Source organism: Salvelinus alpinus, chromosome 19 (genome assembly GCF_045679555.1).
Source record: "Salvelinus alpinus chromosome 19, SLU_Salpinus.1, whole genome shotgun sequence".
Classification (NCBI taxonomy): domain Eukaryota; kingdom Metazoa; phylum Chordata; class Actinopteri; order Salmoniformes; family Salmonidae; genus Salvelinus; species Salvelinus alpinus.
The window spans coordinates 23,300,017-23,317,929 of NC_092104.1; the positions used below are offsets into that span (position 1 = coordinate 23,300,017).

The window sequence follows — 17,913 nt, forward strand, 5'->3', positions numbered from 1 at the left end:
GCAAGCGCATGTAACGCTTTGTAGGTTAACAGTAAAACCTTGAAATCAGCCCTTGCCTTAACAGGAAGCCAGTGTAGGGAGGCTAGCACTGGAGTAATATGATCAAATTTTTTCATTCTAGTCAGGATTCTAGCAGCCGTATTTAGCACTAACTGAAGTTTATTTAGTGCTTTATCCGGGTAGCCGGAAAGTAGAGCATTGCAGTAGTCTAACCTAGAAGTAACAAAAGCATGGATTAATTTTTCTGCATAATTTTTGGACAGAACGTTTCTGATTTTTGCAATGTTACGTAGATGGAAAAAAGCTGTCCTTGAAACAGGCTTGGTATGTTCGTCAAAAGAGAGATCAGGGTCCAGAGTAACGCAGAGGTCCTTCACAGTTTTATTTGAGACGACTTTACAACCATCAAGATTAATTGTCAGATTCAACAGAAGATCTCTTTGTTTTTTGGGACCTAGAACAAGCATCTCTGTTTTGTCCGAGCTTAAAAGTAGAACGTTTTCAGCCATCCACTTCCTTATGTCTGAAACACAGGCTTCTAGCGAGGGCAATTTTGGGGCTTCACCATGTTTCATTGAAATGTACAGCTGTGTGTCATCCGCATAGCAGTGAAAGTTAACATTATGTTTTCGAATGACATCCCCAAGAGGTAAAATATATAGTGAAAACAATAGTGGTCCTAAAACGGAACCTTGAGGAACACCGAAATGTACAGTTGATTTGTCAGAGGACAAACCATTCACAGAGACAAACTGATATCTTTCTGACAGATAAGATCTAAACCAGGCCAGAACCAATTTGGGTTTCCAATCTCTCCAAAAGAATGTGGTGATCGATGGTATCAAAGGCAGCACTAAGGTCTAGTAGCACAAGGACAGATGCAGAGCCTCGGTCTGACGCCATTAAAAGGTCATTTACCACCTTCACAAGTGCAGTCTCAGTGCTATGATGGGGTCTAAAACCAGACTGAAGCATTTCGTATACATTGTTTGTCTTCAGGAAGGCAGTGAGTTGCTGCGCAACAGCTTTTTATTTATTTTTTGAGAGGAATGGAAGATTCGATATAGGCCAATAGTTTTTTTTATATTTTCTGGGTCAAGGTTTGGCTTTTTCAAGAGAGGCTTTATTACTGCCACTTTTAGTGAGTTTGGTACACATCCGGTGGATAGAGAGCCGTTTATTATGTTCAACATAGGAGGGCCAAGCACATGAAGCAGCTCTTTAAGTAGTTTAGTTGGAATAGGGTCCAGTATGCAGCTTGAAGGTTTAGAGGCCATGATTATTTTCATCATTGTGTCAAGAGATTTAGTACTAAAACACTTAAGTGTCTCTCTTGATCCTAGGTCCTGGCAGAGTTGTGCAGACTCAGGACAGCTGAGCTTTGGAGGAATATGCAGATTTAAAGAGGAGTCCGTCATTTGCTTTCTAATGATCATGATCTTTTCCTCAAAGAAGTTCATGAATTTATTACTGCTGAAGTGAAAGCCATCCTCACTTGGGGAATGCTGCTTTTTGTTAGCTTTGCGACAGTATCAAACTAAATTTTGGATTGTTCTTATTTTTCTCAATTAAGTTGGAAAAATAGGATGATCGAGCAGCAGTGAGGGCTCTTCGATACTGCACGGTACTGTCTTTCCAAGCTAGTCGGAAGACTTCCAGTTTGGTGTGGCGCCATTTCCGTTCCAATTTTCTGGAAGCTTGCTTCAGAGTTCGGGTATTTTCTGTATACCAGGGAGCTAGTTTCTTATGACAAATGTTTTTAGTTTTTAGGGGTGCAACTGCATCTAGGGTATTGCGCAAGGTTAAATTGAGTTCCTCAGTTAGGTGGTTAACTGATTTTTGTCCTCTGGCGTCCTTGGGTAGGCAGAAGGAGCCTGGAAGGGCATCAAGGAATCTTTGTGTTGTCTGAGAATTTATAGCACGACTTTTGATGCTCCTTGGTTGGGGTCTGAGCAGATTATTTGTTGCGATTGCAAACGTAATAAAATGGTGGTCCGATAGTCCAGGATTATGAGGAAAAACATTAAGATCTACATCATTTATTCCATGGGACAAAACTAGGTCCATAGTATGACAGTGGCAGTGAGTAGGTCCAGAGACATGTTGGAAAAAAACCACTGAGTCGATGATGGCTCCGAAAGCCTTTTGGAGTGGGTCTGTGGACTTTTCCATGTGACTATTAAAATCACCAAAAATTTGAATATTATCTGCTATGACTACAAGGTCCGATAGGAATTCAGGGAACTCAGTGAGGAACGCTGTATATGGCCCAGGAGGCCTGTAAACAGTAGCTATAAAAAGTGATTGAGTAGGCTGCATAGATTTCATGACTAGAAGCTCAAAAGACGAAAACGTCATCTTCTTTTGGTAAATTGAAATTTGCTATCGTAAATGTTAGCAACACCTCCGCCTTTGCGGGATGCACGGGGGATATGGTCACTAGTGTAACCAGGAGGTGAGGCCTCATTTAACACAGTAAATTCATCAGGCTTATGCCATGTTTCAGTCAGGCCAATCACATCAAGATTATGATCAGTGATTAGTTAATTGACTATAACTGCCTTTGAGGTGAGGGATCTAACATTAAGTAGCCCTATTTTGAGATGTGAGGTATCACGATCTCTTTCAATAATGGCAGGAATGGAGGAGGTCTTTATCCTAGTGAGATTGCTAAGGCGAACACCGCCATGTTTAGTTTTGCCCAACCTAGGTCGAGGCACAGACACAGTCTCAATGGAGATAGCTGAGCTGACAACACTGACTATGCTAGTGGCAGACTCCACTAAGCTGGCAGGCTGGCTAACAGCCTGCTGCCTGGCCTGCACCCTATTTCATTGTGGAGCTAGAGGAGTTAGAGCCCTGTCTATGTTGGTAGATAAGATGAGAGCACCCCTCCAGCTAGGATGGAGTCCGTCACTCCTCAGCAGGCCAGGCTTGGTCCTGTTTGTGGGTGAGTCCCAGAAAGAGGGCCAATTATCTACAAATTCTATCTTTTGGGAGGGGCAGAAAACAATTTTCAACCAGCGATTGAGTTGTGAGACTCTGCTGTAGAGCTCATCACTCCCCCTAACTGGGAGGGGGCCAGAGACAATTACTCGATGCCGACACATCTTTCTAGCTGATTTACACGCTGAAGCTATGTTGCGCTTGGTGACCTCTGACTGTTTCATCCTAACATCGTTGGTGCCGACGTGGATAACAATATCTCTATACTCTCTACACTCGCCAGTTTTAGCTTTAGCCAGCACCATCTTCAGATTAGCCTTAACGTCGGTAGCCCTGCCCCCTGGTAAACAGTGTATGGTCGCTGGATGATTCGTTTTAAGTCTAATACTGCGGGTAATGGAGTCGCCAATGACTAGGGTTTTCAATTTGTCAGAGCTAATGGTGGGAAGCTTCGGCGTCTCAGACCCCGTAACGGGAGGAGTAGAGACAAGAGAAGGCTCGGCCTCAGACTCCGACTCGCTGCTTAATGGGGAAAACCGGTTGAAAGTTTCTGTCGGCTGAATGAGCGACACCGGTTGAGCATTCCTACAGCATTTCCCTCCAGAAGCCATGAGAAAGTTGTCCGGCTGCGGGGACTGTGCGAGGGGATTTATACTACTATCTGTACTTACTGGTGGCACAGACGCTGTTTCATCCTTTCCTACACTGAAATTACCCTAACAATCCCCCGACCTCAACCAAATTGAGATGGTTTGGGATGAGTCGGACCGCAGAGTGAAGGAAAAGCAGCCAACAAGTGCTCAGCACATGTGGGAACTCCTTCAAGACTGTTGGAAAAGCATTCCAGGTGAAGCTGGTTTAGAGAATGCCAAGAGTGTGCAAAGGGTGGCTATTTGAAGAATCTTAAATTTAAAATATATTTTGATTTGTTTGACACTTTTTTGGTTACAACATGATTCCATATGTGATATTTAATAGTTTTGATGTATTTCTATAATGTAGAAAATAGTAAAAATAAAGAAAACCCTTGAATAAGTAGGTGTTCTAAAACTTTTGACCAGTAGTGTAAGTCCACAGTGAAACACTATTCTATACCCCAAATCAGTTGTGTCATGTCTATTATATGTTTTTATTTTAGGGGATATTTCAGAACAGCCGCCCAAAGGTACCTGATTGAGCCTCTGTCAGGGGGGGATGATGGCGATCACGCAGTGCTAAAATACGAGGACCAGAGCCCCAAGCCTGTGGTGTGTGGAGTCACCAACACTAGCTGGAATGCAGACTACCCTCCCATAACTAGCAAGAGCCGCTCTCGAGCCTCAGTAAGACATACAATCTATTAATATATTTGAAATTTCCCAATTTAAATATAGTCTGATGTGGTATCTCACATCAAAACAGAAATAGCAGAACAGGAAATTATGTGTTCTAATGAAGGTCATTGATAGCTGAAACGTCAACCTTTGAAAAAACATTGAGTTTTTAATGGTAAGCGTGGGTTGTGCCTTTTTATTTTCAATGATGATCACATTTTTGGGGATGCACCTCGACTCAAGTTGGATGAGCACACTCCACTTCCTTCCTAAAAAGAAATGAACCATATATATTACAACAATGGTTTCCTGTTTATTAGGGTCCATCTCTACTTCAACAGCAAAAGTATGTTGAGCTCGTCCTCGTTGCAGACAACCGTGAGGTAAGAACTTGCAGACAAATACATCAGAAATACAAGTCCCACCTTTACCAGAATCAACACAATACACTTGATCATTTCATACTTCAATATTTCATTAACATTATTTAATTGGCCATTACTTGACCTAATTGTATTTAGATCAAACCAACCTATATCTATAATAAACAAAAATATAAACACAACATGTAATGTGTTAGTCCCATGTTTCATGAGCTGAAGTAAAAGATCCCAGAATTGTTCCAATAGGCACAAAACCCTATTTCTGTAAAATGTGGTGCACAAATTTGTTTACATCCCTGTTCATGAGCATTTCTACTTTGCCAAGATAATCCTGACAGGTGTGGCATGTCAAGAAGCTGATTAAACAGCATGATCATTACACAGGTGCACCTTGTGCTGGGGGCAATAAAATGCCACTCTAAAATGTGCAGTTTTGTTACACAACACAATGCCACATATGTCTTAAGTTTTGAGGGAGCATGCAATTGGCATGCTGACTGCAGGAATGGCCACCAGAGCTGTTGCCAGAGAATTGAATGTTCCTTTCTCTACCATAAGCCACCTCCAACGTCGTTTTAGAAAATTTGGCAGTATGTCCTACCGGCCTCACGACCGCAGACGATGTGTAACCATGCCAAGCCCAGGACCTCCACATTTGACTTCTTCACCTGCAGAATGGTCTGGGATGAGCCACCCAGACAGCTGATGAAACTGGGGGTTTGCACGACCGAAGAAGTTATGCACAAACTGTCAGAAACCATCTCAGGGAAGCTCACCTGCGTGCTCGTCGTACTCACCAGAGTGCCTGATTGTGGCGGTGGGTTTATGGCATGGGCAGGTATAAGCTACGGACAATGAACACAATTGCATTTTATCGATGGCAATTTGAATGCACAGAGATACCATGAAGAGATCCTGAGGCCCATTGTCATTCCATTCATCCAACGCGATCACCTCATGTTTCAGCATGATAATGCCTGGCCCCATGTTGCAAGGATCTGTACACAATTCTTCCATGGCCTGCACATTCACCAGACATGTCACCCATTGAGCATGTTTGGGATGTGTTCCAGTTCCCGCCAATATCAAGCAACTTCGCACAGCCATTGAAGAGGAGTGGGACAACATTCCACGTGCCACAGTCAACTCTATGTGAAGGAGATGTGTCGCGCTGCATGAGCCAAATGGTGGTCACACCAGATACTGACTGGTTTTCTGATCCTAGCCCCTACCTATTTTTATTAAAGTATCTGTGACCATCAGATGCATATCTGTATTCCCAGTCATGTTAAATCCATAGATTGGGGCCTAATGGATTTATTTCAATTGACTGATTTCTTTAAATTAACTCAGTAAAATCTTAGAAATTGTTGCATATTGCGTTTATATTTTTGTTCAGTATACAGTATCTAATGAGTCAGTAGTGAGTAATGTATTGTGAAACAGGATCTCCACTGTTCTCTTGTGATTGTACTAAAACATGATGCTATTTCAGTACAAGAACATGAAGAGTAACCTCAGAGAGCTGCGTAAGAGGATATTTGAAGTGGTCAACTTTGTCAACATGGTGAGTCAGTCCCTGCAAGGTGGCAGTATTAGCAAACTGCCAGTAAATCCCGTATAAGATCCCCAACAGGACCTATAGTGGGTGCTTTTAGCAACATAGGTCTATTTACATACACTAGAGTTGCTTTCAATTGTATTTGGTTCCACAAAAACAGTCCATGGGAAGCCAGAAGTGAAATGTAATTCCATTCCAACTTACTGTGCCGGTGGGAACAGCACAGTAAGTTGGTCATTATGATGGGGGGAATTTGAGACAAAATATCTAAAGGACCATATTATTAAACAGGCTTTCTGTTGTACACCCACTTTCTCTCCGCTTACCTCAAAATAAAAGTTCCCCATTAGTTTAAAATTTTATTCCACATATGGCACATGTGCAGGACTTTTATTTTGACATGAGGTAAGCACAGAGAAAATGGGTCTACAACAGATCCACGTTTGGAAAGTCTGTTTAATAATATAATTTTTTAGACCAACCGTCCTGCCCACCGGCACATGAAGTTGAAATGGAATTGTATTTATCTTCTGGCTTCCCACGGACTGTTTTTGTGCAACCCAATACAATTCAAAGCAACACTATTGCATGTAAATAGACCTGCGTCGCTAAAAGCACCTAGACAGGAGCATGTCCCTGCTGTCTGGTCACCCAACACCATGTTAAAAAAAAATCCTCACCTTTTTGTATTCTGCCTCTGCTTGTACAGTACTTGTTTTCTTCTCTGCCTTGTGAAGGTCATTCAACTGAAACCTCACTATATTTGAACCCTATCAGTCGTGAGACTCCAGCAAAAACGCCTATTTATTTATCTGACCTTCATTTATCTGCATGTCCAGCCATTATTTTTAAATCATATCATATCAAATCAAATAGAATTTAATTTGTCACATTCCGTGAAATGCTTACTTACAAGCTTTTAACCAACAATGCAGTTCAAGAAATAGACTTAAGAAAATATTTACTAAATAAACTAAAGTGATTAAAAAAAAAGTAACAGAAGAAAATTACATAACAATAATGAGGCTATATACAGGGGGAACCGGTACCGAGTCAGTGTGCGGGGGTACAGGTTAGTCGAGGTAATTTGTATAGTGACTATGCAGATAGCTTACATACACAGAGCAGAGCAGCTCATAGATTACTGCACCTGTACATAGCCCATCTATAATTTAGCCCAAACAACTACCTCTTTACCTACTGTATTTATTTATTTATTTTGCTCCTTTGCACCCCATTATTTCTATCTCTACTTTTTCTATCTCTACTATCTCTACTCTACTTTTTTTTATTTTTTTACTTGCTATATTGTATTTACTTCGCCACCATGGCCTTTTTATATTTTTATTTATTTATATATATATTTTGTTTGCCTTCACCTCCCTTATCTCACCTCACTTGCTCATATTGTATATAGACTTATTTTTCACTGTATTATTGACTGTATGTTTGTTTTACTCCATGTGTAACTATGTGTTGTTGTATGTGTCGAACTGCTTTGCTTAATCTTGGCCAGGTCGCAATTGTAAATGAGAACGTGTTCTCAATTTGCCTACCTGGTTAAATAAAGGTGAAAAAATAAAAAATAAAAATAAAAATAGCTGAAGTCAGAAGTGTACATACACTTAGGTTGGAGTCATTAAACTCGTTTTTCAACCACTCCACAAATTTCTTGTTAACAAACTATAGTTTTGGCAAGTCGGTTAGGACATCTACTTCGTGCATGACACAAGTAATCTTTCCAACAATTGTTAACAGACAGATTATTTCACTTATAATTCACTGTATCACAATTCCAGTGGGTCAGAAGTTTACATACACTAAGTTGACTGCCTAAACAGCTTGGAAAATTCCAGAAAATTATGTCATGGCTTTAGAAGCTTCTGATAGGCTAATTGACATCATTTGAGTCAATTGGAGGTGTACCTGTAGATGTATTTCAAGGCCTACCTTCAAACTCAGTGCCTCTTTGCTTGACATCATGGGAAAATCAAAAGAAATCAGCCAAGACCTCATAAAAAAAGATTGTAGACCTCCACAACTCTGGTTCATCCTTGGGAGCAATTTCCAAACGCCTGAAGGTACCACATTCATCTGTACAAACAATAGTATGCAAGTATAAACACCATGGGACCACGCAGCCGTCATACCGCTGAGGAAGGCGAGGCGTTCTGTCTCCTAGAGATGAATGTACTTTGGTGCGAAAAGTGCAAATCAATCCCAGAACAACAGCAAAGGTCCTTGTAAAGATGCTGGAGGAAACAGGTACAAACATTTCTATATCCACAGTAAAACGAGTCCTATATTTGCACAACCTGAAAGGCCGCTCAGCAAGGAAGAAGCCACTGCTCCAAAACCGCTATAAAAAAGCCAGACTACGGTTTGCAACTGCACATGGGGACAAAGATCAAACTTTTTGGAGAAATGTCCTCTGGTCTGATGAAGCAAAAATGGAACTGTTTGGCCATAATGACCATCATTATGTTTGGAGGAAAAAGGAGGAGGCTTGCAAGCCGAAGAACACCATCCCAAACGTGAAGCACAGGGGTGGCTTTGCTGCATGAGGGACTGGTGCACTTCACAAAATAGATGGCATCATGAGGTAGGGAAATTGTGGATATATTGAAGCAGCATCTCAAGACATCAGTCAGGAAGTTAAAGCTTAGTCGCAAATGGGTCTTCCAAATGGACAATGACCCCAAGCATTCTTTCAAAGTTGTGAAAAATGGCTTAAGGACAACAAAGTAAAGGTATTGGAGTGGCCATCACAAAGCCCTGACCTCATCCTATAGAACATTTGTGGGCAGAACTGAAAAAGCGTGTGCGAGCAAGGAGGCCTACAAACCTGACTCAGTTACACCAGCTCTGTCAGGAGGAATGGGCCAAAATTCACCCAACTCATTGTGGGAAGCTTGGGGAAGGCTACCCAAAACGTTTGACCCAAGATAAACAATTTAAAGACAATGCTACCAAATACTAATTGAGTGTATGTAAACTTCTAACCCACTGGGAATGTGATCAAATAAATAAAAGCTGAAATAAATCATTTTCTCTACTATTATTCTGACATTTCACATTCTTAAAATAAAGTGGTGATCCTAACTGACCTAAGACAGGGAATTTTTACAAGGATTAAATGTCAGGAATTGTGAAAAACTGAGTTTAAATGTATTTGGCTAAGGTGTATGTAAACTTCCGACTTCAACTGTAGATAATAAACAGCGACTGTTCAGCAGTCTTATGGCTTGGGGGTAGAAGCTGTTAAGGAGCCTTTTGGTCCTAGACCTGGCGCTCCAGTACCGCTTGCCGTGCGGTAGCAGAGAGAACAATCTGACTAGGGTGGCTGGAGTCTTTGGCAATTTTTAGGGCCAGTGATGTACTTGGCCGTACGCACTAGTTTTATTGATGTCAAAAATAATTAAAACACTGCTCTAGCTCAGCCCCCGTTAATCGCACAGACTATTTGATTGCAGAAATAGGCAAATCCAATTGTACAACCCAGAAGTCTGTAGCTCAAACATAGCGTTTTTATAGGGTTAGAAGTCCAAAACATGCAGGCGTCATGGTCGGACTGTAGGAGTTAATTGTTATCCAATGAACTGTTAAGGCCGGTTTCCAGGACACAGATTAAGCCTAGACAAAAAAGGCCAAAAAAGTAAACTCAACGGAGAACCTATCTACATTTGTTTTAGTCCATGACTATTCTTAATCTGTGTCCGGGTAAAATACTACTTGTTTTAATGGGGAGAGTCTCACCTCACCATGCAATTAATCTGCCTGCAGGTATACAAGCCCCTCAACACCTTCATTGCCTTGGTTGGTCTGGAGGTGTGGACAGACAATGATAAGATATCAGTGACCGCCCCTGCTGGTGCCACCCTGGATGCCTTTACCAAGTGGAGGAACAGCGACCTGGTCAACACCAAGCGTCATGACAACGCACACCTCATCAGGTAGGTCACGACGTACACAACTTATTAGGAAGGCCCCAGCGCACACTTCATCAGGTAGGCCTGGACACACCTTCAAGGAGGCTACAATGCACACTTCATCAGATACCCCACAACGCACACTTAATCAGCTAACTCAAATAAATGGAATTGTTCATCTAAAGTGCCTCACCTCTATCTCTGACTCTCTGATTAAACACATATCTGTGAGCCTCTCAAGGTTTGAGTTGAGTACAAGATAAACAGGATTATAAACTGGGTGGTTCGAGCCCTGAATGCTGATTGGCTGACAGCCATGGTATATCAGACCGTATACCACGGGTATTACAAAACCTGTATTTTTACTGCTCTAATTACATTGGTACCCAGTTTATTATAGCTATAACGCACCTTGGGGGTTTGTAGTATAAGGCCGATATACCACGGCTAAGGGCTGTATCCAGGCACTCTGCGTTGCGTCGTGCTTAAGAACAGCCCTTAGCCGTGGTATATTGGCCATATACCACACCCCCTCGTGCCTTATTGCTTAAATATAACACATCAAAGAGGCAGATAACACAAGAGCGCATACCGGACGTCCTCCAATGACATGACTCCAACAAGATCACCGGGAGAGATTAGCCATTGAAGTTGGATGTCCCACCCAGTTGACTACATTAAAATGGTGGAAGGCTTTTGGACACTAGAGGCCTCTATCATTCTCTATTGGTGTGCTTGTCAGACAGCTAAATAGGGTCGGGTGACAATCAGCTGATGGGTCACCTGATAAGGAGGTCATCTTGGTTTGGAACGTTGTTATTATTGATAGACCCACATTTAAGAATTCATAACAAGAGTATGTGACATGTATGGGTACTTGATATATATATACATATGTGGGGTTCATATGTTTCTTGTTCCCTGTGTTTCAGTGGCATTGACTTTGAGGGATCGACGGTGGGTCTGGCCTTCATTGGGACTCTATGTTCAGATCATTCCGTTGGGATTGTGCAGGTAAAGTACATTTCATTAGATCTAGGCTGTGGTTCAAACTCAGAAAAGTCACACCCTCGTCCACTTACCCTCGCCTTATGCCCTTAGGGGAATCCCCGTCGCCATCTTGGAGGACGGTCCAAATGATTAGCCAAGCAAGGGATGTTTGCAACGTAAGCCCCTCAGCCCTTGTTTTTAGTCAAGTTTACAAGTGTACAATTATGTTCACTCTGAAACTCCCCATAATTCAATTTGCGACGATTGTACATCCGCTAAGAAAAGTCCACGAAAACTTAAAAACATCAATGGAGAAGTCAACATACAAGTATAAGTAAAAACGAATGCAAATAAGTTAGAAATTGTGCTACTAATGCACATGATGGCACAAACACGTCTCTTTTAGAAATTGTAGAAATAAAACATTTTCCTTTTGAAGTTCCAGCTAGGCAGGCTAACATTAGTTAATTAATGTGCTAGCTATCATACAGTATGCGTATATTAGTAATTATATATTTAATATAAGTAGACATGCATTCATAATTGACTGTACCGCATATAAAGCATCCACAAGCTACCGGTGGCTGAAAACACAAGTGACAAATTTCAGGCCAAGGGTGGTCCATTTAAAAATAATTCCTTTCTCCCTCGCCCCTTGGCCTGCAAGTGTATACTCGTCAGACATCATGATACGTCATCAGAAGTGTCCATTTAATTTGAGGGCTGCGGGTATAGGGTGTGTCTTTTAAGTGTTTGGACCGTCTCCCTACATTTGCATACACGATGAGCTGCCATTATTTGAATGTGGTAATAGTACTGTATTTGCTTGAGGTATTTCAACTATATGTTGCTTCATGTGGTATTGCAATAAGGGGACAACGGAGAGATTTTACCAAGTTTCCAAGAAGTGACGTTTCCAAAGAAGAAATTGTGTGTTGAATTGCAAGATTAACTCGTTTTATAAATACGTACGGGAAATGCAAAAAAAATCATGTGAATGGAGGAAGTAATTATTTCAAATGGTAAATTAGCCAATGAACCAACATGTAGATAATCTCAAAAAGGAAGATCAATTGTAGTGCACTTTAATACAGTGGAACAGTAACTCATACTCTATAGCAATGTAAATACTAACCAATGCATCCATATCAGTTTCCACTGATATAAAATCTATTTTACAAGAGAAATATGGTCCAATACATTCAGGTTTAGTGAATGTTAACTATGTGTTTTACTACAGGATCACAACCCCAGGGCCATTGCTGTAGGGGCCACATTGGCCCACGAGATGGGCCACAACCTGGGCATGAACCACGATGACTCCAGTGCCTGTGTTTGTTCTGGGAATAGTTGTATAATGGCTGGGGCCCTCAGGTAAGGACTGTTTTGAGATATGATCTTGTGACTAGATTGGAATGGTGTCAATGATTAACCATCTGATTGATTGTGTTGTACAAGGAAGAGGGAACCTCTATTAAAGAACACTTACAGGCATTGTTCTCCGCCCATAACACACACAGAGCAGCCATATTGCAAAAACATTTACATGGAACATAGCTCATGAGACTGTGTAGCAATAGCACAGTGGTGTGTGTCAGTGGTTTTATTAAATGAAAACATAGCCTATTTGGGTAACTAAAGTGTTTCTTTCAGCTGGGATATCCCAAAGTCATTCAGTAGCTGCAGTAGTGTAAACTACGACCGGTTTCTGAATAATCGTAACCCTGAGTGTCTGCTGGACAAGCCAGACTACCGGAATGTGGAATCAACCCCAGTGTGTGGCAATGGCTTCCTGGAGATAGGAGAGCAGTGTGATTGTGGCTCCCTGGAGGTGGATGAACCTTTCATTTACATTCCTTACACCACCTTTTGTATATTTTCTCTCATTATCCTAGATCAGCAATGCACCATTCAAATCATACAAAAGTATTTTGGTTCTCATGAAGTTAATACAAGGTTTTCAAGTGATTACAATATATATATATATATATTATTCAAAGCTATCTTTTACTAAAATGTTAACTTTAATCTTTGACCGTATCTGATCAAATGTAGAGTACATTTATTTTTCAACAAGACAGATAAAGACAAACACTTCTGGGAATAAGATTTACGCTTTGTCTGATCTTACCTGTTTTCCTTGGCTAGGGGTAAACAAAAGGAATGTATATGACAAGCACAGACCTTTCCCGATAACTGATGTATCTCCTCCACCGCCCACCTCAGAAAAACCTGTGTTTACTAAGTTTGGGACATTTCCTTTCGAATGAGTGTACTGACATGGCAGTAATGCAATGATGTGATTCAAATTGATAAAATTCAACAAGCTTCACATGTTTGTGCATAGTACAGCAGGCTATTCTGTACATGTCCATGCACAGTATGATAGCCATACCTATATGGTAAGCAGGCATAAGAAACTTTGATTATATTTATCCACAGAGTGGTTTAGTCAAGTCAATCTGTCCAGACCTGTTAGTCAGGCTGATAAGACACTATCTTATTATGTCCCTGTCTTGCTGAACCACTCCTCTCTTGCCAAGTCTTGTTTGCTTCAGAGGCCTGTAATTCCAGTTTCTCTTGATAGCCTACTACAGTACAATGTTTGTTTTACTTAGTTAGTGTATGTCTTAGTGTGGTGTAATACACTAAGGGGTAAATATGTAGTGGGAAACCGCTTAGTATCTAGTCCAAGTATACACATACACAGAGGCTTGACTATTTTGAGATACAATATTTAAATCATTATCAAAATGACTTAATGACATGTACTGTATGGTTTGATGTTGTTATAGGCGTGTACAAACCCATGCTGTAATGCCACCAGCTGCACACTGACTAAGGGCTCAGAGTGTGCTGCAGGAGCGTGCTGTGACAACTGTAAGGTGAGAGCAATAGTGTAAAGTATTTAAGTAAAAATACTTAAAAGTATTACCTAAGTCGTTTTTTGGGCTATCCGTACTTTAATTGACTATTTATATATATATTTTTTTACAACTTTTACTTTTACTTCACTATATTACTAAAGAAAATGATGTACTTTTTACTCAATACATTTTCCCTGACACCCAAAAGTACTCGTTACATTTTGTGTGCTTACCAGCTCAGGAAAATTGTATAATTCCCACTTATCAAGAGAACATCCCTGGTCATCCATACTTCCTCTGATCTGACGGACTCACTAAACACATGCTTCGTTTGTAAATTATGTTTAAGTTTGTCTATCTGGTCTGGATTGCTTAATATAAGGAATTTTAAATGATTTGTACTTGTAGTTTGATACTTAAGTATATTTTAGCAATTACATATACTTTTGATACTTAAGTATATTTAAAACTAAATACGTTTAGACTTTTGCTCAAGAAGAATTTTACTGGGTGACTTTCACTTGAGTCATTTTCTGTTAAGGTATCTTTACTTTTACACAAATAGGACAATTGAGTACTTTTTCCACCACTGGGTGAGAGCAGACCACAGTTCAACCATGCCTCTGCTCTGGGAAAATCTAAATTACATACTCCTCTCTCCTCATCTCCTTCTTAAACCCATTGGATGAGTAAGCCAGGGGTCCCTCCCCTCTGACCTTCTCCTCCAATGGGTTTAGAGAAAGAGACAAGGAGTTTGCATTTGAGATCTTCCCTCTGTCCACTCTTTACTTCCTTCTGTGTTCCTTTGATACAAAAGCCCTCTTGTGGACAGCAGCAGACACGCATAACTATGTCAAAGATTGTTTGACTCAAATGTATAAGTAAATTAAAGACATTTGACTTTCACTCTCTCATTTTATGAAACTTAAAAAGTAAAGGAATTACTGTAAGGAGAATATTTTCCATAGCATCACAATAAAAAAAATGCCGTAGTCTTGGATACGTATTGTTTAGAACTTGTCTGGCAAAAGCAGCTTGCTGTGTCCCAAGTGGGTCTGCGGGTCAGCCAGGCTAGTTTTGAACTTCTATTTCAGCAAACAGAGTAGATTCAGAGTGCAGTTGCAGCCTGACACGTCTTTCACCAAGCTTATAGACTATCTTGCCATAGTCTTCCCGCAGCCGACTGCCATGACTATCACGCTAGTGATACGAAACATGGCAACAACAACTCTCTCCACAGATATTGTCCTCGTCCAGAGAGTGCAGAATGATGCATGATGACTGTGACTTGCCAGAATACTGCACAGGGAAATCAGCCGACTGTCCCGAGGACGTCTTCACTGTCAACGGGATTCCCTGTGATGGAGGACGTGGGTACTGCAACAACGGCCAGTGTCCACAGCACCGCGACCAGTGTGTGAAAATGTATGGACCATGTAAGTGAAAGCATTTCCTTCCGTCTCAACAACACCGATGCACCTTTCATCTGTTTAGGTGATGTAGGTAGCTCTTCTGGATCCTATTCTCACACAGCAACCTTACTGATACCTGTCATTTTCCATCTGTAGTGTATTAGTGTGGAGACAGAGGACACACATGGTAGCTTCACTACTACTCTAACGCATTGTGTAACATTGGGCGTTATCCCCTCCTTAGCTGCTGAAAACGCCAGAACGTACTGCTATGAGCAGAACACCAGAGGACTGTACTACGCCTACTGTAGACGGCCTTCAAAGAACCAGTACATCCCCTGCCAGAGACAGTGAGTCCCGACAAGCAATACCATGCTATTTTAATAGACCGTTTTTCCTACTCAGATTATAGTGTTCGTTACTGAAGCAGTGTATCACTGATATGATTTCCCCGTTGTTCTCCTCTGTAGAGATGTGCAGTGTGGGAAACTCTTCTGCAAGAACGGTAACGACAACCCCAACTATGGTCGCATGGTGAAATTCTCCGACTGCAAAGCCTCATTCTACGATGATCACACCAGTGATTTTGGACAGGTGGACACTGGGACCAAGTGTAATGATGGAAAGGTGTAGTGATTTTTTGGCTTTTCCCAATGAGGCTTCTGTACCTCTAGCTGTGTTTTGGGGAAATTAAATGAGACGTCAGATTTAATGTGGTGAGTGTTATTTACTCTTAACCCTTGTTCCCATTTCCCCGTCTTCTATTCCAAGGTGTGCAGCCAGAATGAATGTGTGGATTTTGAGACAGCCTACGGACCTAGAGTCACCAACTGCTCAGCACTATGTAAAGGACATGCTGTGAGTACAGTGCTTCAAGCGGCCCCTGTCTCTGGTATTTTTGAGCTTGGGGACTTATAAGAGCCAAGGACCAAGTAAGTGTAACCGATGTGAAATGGCTAGCTAGTTAGCCGTGGTGCGCGCTAATAGCGTTTCAATCGGTGACGTAGTGGTTCCCCTTACTCTGCAAGGGCCGCGGCTTTTGTGGAGCGATGGGTAACGATGCTTCGTGGGTGACTGTTGTTGATGTGTGCAGAGGGTCCCTGGTTCGCGCCCGGGTCGGGGCGAGGGGACGTACTAAAGTTAAACTGTTACATAAGGAACATAGGCCATTGACAAATGTCCTCCGTTTCACTCGGTTTGGGGCAGATCTTTCCAGGTCACACCACAAACAATAAAATAGAATTGTAGAAAACCCATTATAATAATGTGTGTGTTTGTGTTGTGCCACTACAGGTGTGTAATCACAAAATGGAGTGCCAGTGTGAGCCAGGATGGTTACTTCCCGGCTGCGATACAAAGGATGAAAGCTTCACAGGTCTCTCCAGAGGTAGGCCCTTCAGACCTTGCTAAAGACATCCATAAAATCTTAGTTTTTTTATAACATGGTTTCAGTGGTTGAAAGGGATAATACTTTCCATGTCAATACAATGTTACTAGAGTGTTAGTGTTTTACTACACAGGTATTTGAACATCTTCATGTAAAGTGTTGCCAAAAGATTTGGTCTGTGCTTTCATGTATTCAGCTCATAGACCTTGCCATAACGGTCTCCCTCTCTGTGTGATTGTAGAAGGACTGATTGCCATTGCAGTGACAGTCACTCTGCTGCTCCTGGCTGCTATTGCTGGGGTAGTGGCTGTGTTCCTTAAGAAGAGACAACAGTCCCCCACTCTCCCTAGGTGAGTACACTAGGTGGACCATATATAAAGACTTGCAACAAGATGACCCTTTTGATGAATGTAAATATACTCTCTTACAAGGGAGACCTGGCAATTGAGGTCTTCTGAACTTAAATGGGACTTCCAGAATAAATAAAGGTTAAATTAATACAAAATGTCACTGTCTGCTCATCTACCAGCTACCATACCCAGCAGAAAACCAATAAAGTGTACAACGACCACAATAACAAACTGCCAATCCCCAGTAACGCTATGCCACCACAGGTAATAACAGTGAAATACCTTTTTAATTTATAGAGTATCATCTTAATGTAGGGTTTGGTTGATATCATTATTGTGTTCATGAACTGGACTTGTGCCTATTAGCTAATGCATCTCTTTACAATTTCCAGCCCAAGCAACCAAAGGGTGCTCCGCCCCCACCCCCTCCTGCTGCTAACCTATCACGAGCCCCAGCCCATGACTTCAGGGCCATGCGACAGGTAATGGTGATGGTTGAGAATATCAGCATCTAGTTATTATGATGGATACATCCTAAACAAATGCAATGGGCTTAAAAAAAGAAATCCATTAGATTTCAATATATAGTCCCTTCAGTATTCAGACCACTTGACTTTTTCCACATTTTGTTATGTTACAGCCTTATTCTAAAATGGATTGAATACAAACATTTACTCAGCAATCTATACACAATACCCCATAATGACAAATGTATTAAAAATAAACAGAAATAGCTTATTTACATAAGTATTCAGACCCTTTTCTATGAGACTCG

General features: G+C 41.3%; 1 protein-coding gene across 1 annotated transcript in view; it reads left to right on the forward strand.

The window, feature by feature from the left end:
- The window catches only part of LOC139545151 (zinc metalloproteinase-disintegrin-like berythractivase), a 29,234-nt gene that overhangs the window by 7,467 nt on the left and 3,854 nt on the right, over nucleotides 1-17,913 (forward strand). Inside the window, exons 6-21 of the mRNA XM_071352594.1 lie at nucleotides 4,085-4,268; nucleotides 4,580-4,642; nucleotides 6,138-6,209; nucleotides 9,987-10,156; nucleotides 11,065-11,146; nucleotides 12,363-12,496; nucleotides 12,776-12,953; nucleotides 13,918-14,007; nucleotides 15,230-15,425; nucleotides 15,646-15,751; nucleotides 15,872-16,028; nucleotides 16,173-16,259; nucleotides 16,695-16,788; nucleotides 17,030-17,138; nucleotides 17,318-17,402; nucleotides 17,531-17,620. Of these exons, the coding sequence (XP_071208695.1) occupies nucleotides 4,085-4,268; nucleotides 4,580-4,642; nucleotides 6,138-6,209; nucleotides 9,987-10,156; nucleotides 11,065-11,146; nucleotides 12,363-12,496; nucleotides 12,776-12,953; nucleotides 13,918-14,007; nucleotides 15,230-15,425; nucleotides 15,646-15,751; nucleotides 15,872-16,028; nucleotides 16,173-16,259; nucleotides 16,695-16,788; nucleotides 17,030-17,138; nucleotides 17,318-17,402; nucleotides 17,531-17,620 (1,897 nt within the window). The remainder of the gene's footprint in view (nucleotides 1-4,084; nucleotides 4,269-4,579; nucleotides 4,643-6,137; nucleotides 6,210-9,986; nucleotides 10,157-11,064; nucleotides 11,147-12,362; nucleotides 12,497-12,775; nucleotides 12,954-13,917; nucleotides 14,008-15,229; nucleotides 15,426-15,645; nucleotides 15,752-15,871; nucleotides 16,029-16,172; nucleotides 16,260-16,694; nucleotides 16,789-17,029; nucleotides 17,139-17,317; nucleotides 17,403-17,530; nucleotides 17,621-17,913) is intronic.